The following is an 8995-nucleotide window of genomic DNA, read 5'->3' as shown; positions in this document are numbered from 1 at the left end:
TTCCCCACCCTGCTACAAATATATATATATATAATTTCTGGTGGTGTCTGAGATTCCATTAGACATTAAAAAACGTGATCTATGGTCATTATTAAAGGTGTGCTTACACGTTTAGTTGGAAACAGACCATTTTGCATGTACACTTTCACAGCATGTGCGGAACACATGCTAATAATCGAATGGATTTTTTTGTGTGTGTAAAGGGGGGTAAACATATTTTGCTTATTTGCATTTCTAAATTTCTATAATGATTTTATATCAACTTATTTCTACAAAGTAATTTTTAAATCTTATGAAAAACAGAGCAATTTTCATAATCATTTTATAAAAATGGAAATCAGCTTAGAGAAAATGGATAATAGCAGATGAGGAGAGCCTGGTTTCTCTAATTTGCAGGTTAGTATTAACATTTTTTTGGCTCTATCACACCTCCTAAAACAATGATTTCTAAGGCAAATTGGTTATACCTCCAAAGAACTTAATGAGGGTAATAAAAACAAGGAAATAATTACCTGACATAGACAGAGTAATTTTCATTTAGTTTGGAACATTGGGTCCATCTGTGATTTGCCTGGCTGGAACTTTCTTGTACTCCAAGCATACATTTACACACTCACAGTGAAAAGTCAAGAATTTGCTTAAGGGATGGTGTTTTAGTCCATACAATCTTCTCTAGTAACTTATCTCCAGCTTCCACCTATTTCCAGGTTTGCTTTTGAGGGACATGGCTCTCTCTGCTTCTGACTTAGACACAAGTTCCTCTTTATTTAGGATTTCATCAAGAAGAAATCAAATCCCACATACATAGCACAGACTAAAGCAGCTGATTTTTAAGTGCTTTATTACATTGACTTTAGTATCATTAGCAGATGAATATAACCACATTAACAATCTGTTTTGGCCACAGGAAAAAAGAACCATTTCTGAAGGTTCACAAAACTGTGTGTAGTGTGCAAACTAGAACTAGTTATAGTTTCATCTCTTCACAAAACACCACAAGCAATGTGGTACTTTGTAAGAGCCTTCACTACTGCACCATCACCTCTAAACTGTAGAGGGGAGATGAAGGCAAACTTTGGAGGAATTTCCAAGGCAACTGCAGTCAAACATTATTTGTAAAACTGCAGGTATAGGATGGCATTATACGAAAGTTCAAACATCCTTCAAAACTTGGACTATTGACGTCTACAATTAAATTTCAATTTTTTAACTTACAAGGAAATCATATTCATTTAAGATACAGTTACCTCTATCTTAATCCCCAAACTTAGTCAGATATTTGTAGTCTTATCAGAAACATTTGTATTAGGTAGTGGTTTTATTGCCTGTTCTGTTACTTACAATTTTAAAGTCCACATTAATGAGTTAGAGTGACATTTATACATAGATTAACAGAAACATTAACTTTAATTTCCAAATCAGGAATGAAGAAAGGTGTTAAATGGCTTTGCTTTAAAAGAGTACAATGCGTAGGTATAAATAATGGCTTTGTAACAATAAGCATGAATTTAATATAAAGATACCAGTGCTTTTGGACCAAAGGCAATAGACTTGACTTTTTAGAAGTTTACTTCATTAAAGTAAGTGTCACAGCTGCTATAATGTGTCTGGTACTGATTCCAGAAATATCCAGGAATTCACTCGTTTTCCCACTTTGAGGCACTCCTGACACTGCCAGCTGATGAACAAGGATATCAGGCTCCCTGGAGACAGCTGCACAGACAGCTTCTCCAATGCCACCTTCCCTGTAGTGATCCTCCACTGTGATAACTCGGCCGCCTGTGGCTTTTGCATTGCAGATGATGGTGGTGGCATCCAGGGGTTTAATCGTAAATGGGTCGATGACACGGACAGAAATATCTTGTTGAGAAAGATGGTCAGCAGCTGCTAAAGCTTCATGGAGCGTAACTCCAGCTCCAATAACTGTGATTTTATCATCGCTGCTGTGGCGGACCACCTTGGCCTGGCCAATCTCAAAATTTTCTTGTGGGGTATAAATAACTGCAGTTTCTGGTTGGCTGGTTCGAATGAAGCACATTCCCTTGGTATTGGCAGCCAGATAAACAGCATGCTCTGTCGAGATGGCATCACTTGGATAGAAAACAGTGCAATTGGGAATGCTTCGGAACATGGCTAGATCCTCCAGGGCCATCTGGGAGGGTCCCTCTTCTCCAGTGGATATCCCACAGTGGGAACCAATAAGGTTGATATTGGCTTGAGAAATGGCTCCCATTCGGAGCTGATCAAATGCCCTAGTAAAAAAGGCAGCAAACGCACTAGCAAAAGCAATGGTTCGACCACGTGTGGCACAGCCTAGTGCCACACTTACCATGTTTTGTTCTGCAATAACACACTCTATGAAACGCTCAGGGTGTTGTTTCTTGAATATCTCAGAAAAGGTGGAGTTCACTGTGTCACCACTCAGAACAATAACTCTTTCATTTGCATGGCCCAGTTTAGCCAGAGCTAAACCATATGTTCCCTGAGTAGCTATCTTGTCACCAACTTTGTAAGCAGGTGGGGTGGTCATTTTTATATCTGTGATGCTGATTTGAGGTGAGTCTTCCACAGGGGATTTTGGTATGAGATTCTCATTGGTCTGTATCTGACTCTCAATTAATTTGACAATTGCATCTGCTCTTTCTTTTGGCACTGGCTTTCTATGCCAATTTTCTGCATCCTCCATATTTGGAATACCCCGACCTTTGAAGGTCTTGGCAACTATAGCAGTAGGCTTGTTCTTCACTTGACTTGCTTGCCAAAATGCTTGGCATAAGGCCTCCACATCATGGCCATCCACTAAGTAAGTATTCCATCCAAAGGCTTCACAGCGATTCTGATAGATGTCTGTGCAGTTCTCAAGGGGTACAGGGCCACTTTGTCCCAAGCGGTTCACGTCGAAGACCACCACGAGATTGTCCAAGTTGTAGTGGGAGGCAAAGGCAAAGGCCTCCCACACAGAGCCTTCTGAGGCTTCGCCATCTCCCATAAGGCAGAATACGCGGTAGCTGGCCTTGTCAAGGTACTTGCCAGTATAAGCCATTCCGCATGCAGCACCGACTCCCTGCCCTAGGGACCCTGTTGTCACATCAACAAACGGCAGTCGGGGGGTAGGGTGTCCCTCCAAGTCGCTGTGAACTTTCCTCAGGCACAGCAAGTCAGATTCACTGATGTCACCCACCTCCACCCAAGCAGCATGGAGGATGCGAGCAGCGTGTCCCTTGGACAGGATGAACCGGTCGTTGTCCGGGTGTTCTGGGTCGGTCTGTTTATACCTCATCGTGTGGAAGAGGAGGACAGACACGATCTCCGCCGCACTGCAGCACGACGTGGGGTGGCCAGAACCAGAGGCACACGTGGCCCTGATGGAATGGATCCGCAGGCGGTTGGCGGTGTCCCGCAGCACCTGCAGGGTCTTCACATCGGGCTTGGCGTCATTGGCCATGATCTCTCTTTTGTCTGTTTGGCAGAGCAAACGGCTCCGCGGCGCACCCACAACCTCCCGTGGCGGTGCTGTCACGTGACGGCCGCGCAGGTGCTTCGCCTGAGCTCTGTCACCAGGGGGCGAGCAACGGAACTTCCCGCGAGACCGAGGGAACGGAAACGTTGCAGTCCGCCTGCTTCCGTGGATGCGCACCACTCTCTCTCTCTGTCCACGCCCAACTGAGTGGATTTTTAATGTTTGTCACTTGCATGTTCAACAGTAATACGCTTAATTAAATTTCTTTTTACCTTACCCTGTGTTATAAATTCAAAACTGGTCCATTTTTTTCTGTGTATTACTGGAAGCTATTTTGTGAGGTTTTATGCATTAGCACTATATCTGAGCCATCACTCTTTTATATCAGAACATTAATAGAAAGGCTTCAAAGTCACTTTCAATCTGACCAACATGGCCAATGCTATCTCAACACTTTCTCAAAGCAACTAAATATCTGAATCTCAGACTTATAGAAATACAGTGACTACTTTGACCAAATTTACAGGAAGAACAAATCTGAAACCACTCAATGGCAAAATAGAACTGCAACTCCAGTGTGTCCTAAAGTACTATTTCTGTGTTGAAATACTTAGAAGGCCGGCAGGCAGAGGTAGCTTCAACACCCTGAGTTTCTACCTAAAGAAAAGGAAACCCAAATCAGTGTAAATAAAAAAAAAAAAAAAAAAAGACAAAAACAAACAAACAAACAAAAAAGCTTAACCAATCAGAAACTGCCAGCCAACTTCTAATTAGGGAATTTCCACTGGAGTTACCCAAATAACGCTACTATTCCACTGTAACCAATCAAGTATCTTTCTTTTGTTTCCAAATTCACCCTCTAAAAGCCTTCTCTGGCTCCTTCATCAGGAGCCGCCAGATTCACGAATCACTGATCAAATAAATTCTTTAATGTTTTAATGTGTCTCTACTAATGACTATTACTACAAATCATTTTTAAAACAGTGTTACTTACTTTAAAAAATTAAATTTGTGCCATTGAACTCTTCTAGCAGGCCAAGGTTATGGTTTGTCATCAATAAAACAACAGTTAAAAAAACACACACACAGTGACAATATATCATACCTTCCCATGCTGTGATGTTAAACCTCTTGGTTCTTGAGCAATATAATTCTTACCTTAACTTCACATTAAAATCAGGACACACAAGAAAATAAATGCCTGATTCTATCCCAGAAAAATAGAATTTGAATTTCTGGATCTGGAGTCTGGGAAGACACGTTTCTAAAATACACCCATTGATTCTAATCTGTAGTCAAGGTTGATAATATAGTCAGGAGATAGTCTGAGACCAGTGAGTCTCAACATTAATTATAGTTTAGAATTATCTGGGGAGTTTTAAAAACATCACTTGTCCACACTGCACTCCAAACCAGTTATATCAGAATTTCTAGGCAATAGATCTAGGCATCAGTAATTAAAAAATGTTCCAAGTTCAATGTGCAGTCAGGTTTGTAAACAATTAATTCAGTGGGTGTTGTTACTCTTTATACTTATTATGTCTTGCATTATCTATCAGAAAAAGATATTTCAAATATTATTTGCTATTTCAACTATTTCTATCATTTTGACTTTTAAGGGCACATATTAGAATAAATGGTAATAATATGACACTAACAAGATTTTAAGACTTGATGCAGGAATGTTGGCATTGGACAAGTTCTTAAGAGGTCATCTTGTATTCATAACTCCCACGCTCTTTGCAGATTAAAGCTTGTTTATCTTTTCAGAAAAAAAAGGAGGAGAAAATACAAGCAGACTAGGCTAGAACTGGTAGTAAAGAAGAGGGGAATTAGAGAAAAAATAATAATCACAATAACATAATAGCAAACTACTACAGGCTGACAGGAAAGTACTTAATATAAACACAGGTAGCTCACCATTATTTTGGCCAAAAAGAACTCTAATAAATCCACACAATTAGTAAACATGATAGCATAAAAATGATTTATGAGGCAATGTTCACATGAATAAAAACGTGGAACTACTTGACATTTCGTTCCTAGTTCCCACATTCTTTCATTCATTTAAAACATTGCACAGCTATTTCCTAAAGTATTAAATAAAAAATTTTTAACATTAGCAAAGGTCAATTTTATTAAGAGAAGAATGTGGTTTTGGAAATGTAATACCCTAGATAGTAAATGTGAATTTCCCTCTATCATTCTGTGAGACTGTGTGGATTTTTTATACAGAAAATAATATTTTATAAAGTACGTGTAAAAGACGTATAAAGTGTTCTGAGATTTTGTAAAAGGAACTCTGAAAAGTTATATACATATATAACTTTTATATCAATATATTTATATATTAATTTTATATAAAATTAATTTTATATTTATGTTATATATTAATAATGTATATTAGTGATTATTTTCTTTATGCATTTTAGTCTTTTAAATTTAAAATATATTTTAAGATATGCAATTGAAAATAACTATATAAATACAGTTTGAGCATCCCAAATTTGAAATTTTGATATTTGAAATGCTCCAAAATCTGAAACATTTTGAGCACTGACATGTTACTCAGGGGAACTGCTCAAAGGAAATTTTGGATCTGGGATTTTCTGATTTGGAATGCTCAGTTGCTAAGTATAATGCAGATATTCCACAATCAAAAAAAAAATGAAATCCAAAACACTTCTGGTCCCAAGAACATAATTTCAAATAAAGAATACTCAACTTGTTTAAAGTATGCACAATTTCGTAATGCAAAATTACTCAATATGACTGGGAACACAACTTCATCAAATAAATTGAAGATGTGATACCACCTTCTCCCCTATTTAGAAGAGGCTTCACTGACAAAAAGTCAGCCAAAAACTTTTAAACCAGCATGCCAAAAAATGTAGTTGTCTTGGAAAAAAGTTCATTTTAGAGATCATTTTGGAAGCCAGTCAAGAGTGTTCTGCAAATAAGAAAAAGATTATTCATTTATTATTAATCTTGGCTTATCCACACAAAGTAGAGATTGGCAAATTCAAGTGACTACTGGGGTAGGGAGTTACCCTGAGTCCTTCAATGTCAGCTATAAGAGAGTTGGAGGGGCCTGTGTTAAACTGGAGAATACAAAATCACCTAAAGGCATTCAAAATTGAAAAACTTGTAAACATTTTGTTGGAAAAATAAAATATACCATCAGGCTGCAACTTTTGACCCCAGTTTAGAGTCTGTTAAAAAGCAACAATAATTTTTTGTTTTATTTTTGCTTAAATTTTTCACTGATTTTTTTTCTCATTGTATCTACAAGTATTCATCATAGTGTGTACTTCATATGAAAACAAAACCTAACAGGATTACCAGTACAAGTAGCTATGAAGGAAAAACATAAGTAACAGCAATTAATAAGTATAATGTCTACTGGGCTGCAGCAGAGAAAACAGAGAACACAATTACTGATTACTGAGTAGGTCGATACCAATTTGTGAAATATATTTCACCATGTGAGGATGAGTAATATTTAGGAGTTGGGAATGCTGAAATTTTACTTACATCTTATTTAAACTGTTAAGTTTTGTTAAAATGGAATTATATCAAATACATAAATCCTGAATTCATCTTTTGCATCCATTGTTTAAATTTGGTTGGCTATGGAAGCTGCAGTATGGAGCAAATGAGAATAAGATTCTTATGCAAGGCAATAACCTTCCTGGAAAGAAAGTGCTTGATCTTCCTGGATTATTGCTTTGAAAATTTTAACAGATGCTATTATGATGCATCTGTAAGATGCTATTTCACTTTTTCCATAGTTAAAAGTCCTTATTTTGCGGTGAGGAGAGAAGGGGAAGAAGAGAGAGGTGGCAACAAATTTCAGAAACTTGGCCCATCTCTGTCCCAAGAGAAAATCATAATTAATCTAGGACCAGCATCACAATGCCATTCCCTTTGTCTAGTAATGGGGGTCAGCATGTGTCCCTGTTCTGGTCAACAAGATGTAAGTAGAAGTCTGCTTTGGGTGTGATAAGTTTTCTTTCTTTCTTTCAGAAATAGTGTCTTGCTATGTTGCTCAGTTTGGTTTCAAACTCCTGGCTTCAAGTGATCCTCCTGCCTTGGCCTCCCAGTTGGGAATAATTGCTATCAAAGATTTTTTCTTCCTGGCAAACAGGAGAGAGTACAAGAACAACTGTGATCTCTTCTTTTATTTATTTACTTTGAGATGGAGTTTTGCTCTTGTCACTGTGCCATTTAGTAGAGACAAGGTTTCACCATGTTGGTTAGGCTGATCTTGAACTCCTGACATCAGGTGATTCACCCGTCTCTGCATCCCAGAGTGCTTGGATTACAGGCATAAGCCACCACACCCAGCCATTCTTTTCAACCCCTTTACCACCACCACCGACCCCTCTCCTACCACAGAGGATGTGTTGGAGCTACAGCAGCCAAAAGCCTAAGAATAAGGCCGGGCATTGTAGCTCATGGCTGCAGATCGGTTATTAGCCACTTTCCCTGTAAACCTAAAAGAAATTGAAATAAATAGTGTAGGCCAGGTGCTACTTTGGCAGGCTGAGGCTAGAGGATCACCTGGGGGTAGGAAATTGAGGCCAGCCTGGCCAACATGGTGAAATCTATCTCTACTAAAAATAGAAAAATTAGCTGGGCAATAGGCGCACAGCAGTAATCGCAGCTATTTGGGAGGTTGAGGCATGACAATCGCCTAACTCAGGCGGCAGAGGTTGCAGAGAGCTAAGATCACTCCACCACACTCTAGCCTGGGCATTAGAGCAAGGATCCATTTAAAAAAAAAAAAAGAAAGAAAAAGCCTATGGATAAAAGTTAACATGCTTAGTACAGTAGACTGAAAAAGTAGAAAGTATGAGTCCTTCATAAGTTTGTGGACCCATAAGCCTTGGGACCAGCTTCTTCCAGACTCCTTGTTAAGAAAAAAATTAAATGTTCCCACTTTATGGATGAGTTTCCATTATCGTCAACTGAAAGCATTTCTGAGAGATACAGAAAGAGATCTCTTAAGCTCGTATAAGTCTAGTAATCAGGAGAAAAAAGAAACAAGAAGACTCAGAGTAGAAGAGAAGGGGCTCTAGGAATTGTAGTTTATTCAATATTTTTGTTCTCAGTGCCTGGTCCTACCCACACACCTACAACTTTGGTCTTTTTTGTATAATTATTATTGTTATGTTGTTGTTGTTACATTGATGATCTCCTCAAAAACTAGGATTTTTAGACTTGGTACATTGACTTTATGTATAGAAAACACTCAAATACTTTACCATATTCATCTGCTATCTGGCCTAGATTCATTGCAAATGTGAAAAAGATACAGCTGTATTTATTCTCATATGGACTAGTTATATTTTACAGAGAAAATGCTTCTCTTTGTATCCACATAATAACCTTGAAGTACATTGCAACAAAATCTCTTACTTTTGAAAACTAAAATATAATAACAAAATGATAGCAATAGTAATTTTTTAAAATCCAAGGTATTAGACTTATATTACTGATTGTATTATTACTGATTGTATTAGACTTGATTAC

At 38.0% G+C, this 8995-nt stretch overlaps 1 protein-coding gene across 1 annotated transcript; it reads right to left on the bottom strand.

Moving 5' to 3' along the window:
- Nucleotides 1-823: 823 nt before the first annotated feature.
- TKTL2 (transketolase like 2) lies at nucleotides 824-3540 on the bottom strand. The gene has a single exon (XM_017525979.2). The coding sequence runs from the start codon at nucleotides 3443-3445 to the stop codon at nucleotides 1568-1570; it is 1878 nt and encodes a 625-aa protein (XP_017381468.1). The 5' UTR covers nucleotides 3446-3540; the 3' UTR covers nucleotides 824-1567.
- Nucleotides 3541-8995: the final 5455 nt, after the last annotated feature.

This window comes from Cebus imitator, unplaced genomic scaffold, assembly GCF_001604975.1.
Source record: "Cebus imitator isolate Cc_AM_T3 unplaced genomic scaffold, Cebus_imitator-1.0 Scaffold40, whole genome shotgun sequence".
In the NCBI taxonomy this organism is placed as follows: Eukaryota; Metazoa; Chordata; class Mammalia; order Primates; family Cebidae; genus Cebus; species Cebus imitator.
This window is presented reverse-complemented; position numbering and strand designations above follow the sequence as displayed.

Coding starts and splice junctions, on each gene's coding strand:
- TKTL2 (XM_017525979.2), bottom strand. CDS start 3,445: ATGGCCAATGACGCCAAGCCCGATGTGAAGACCCTGCAGGTGCTGCGG.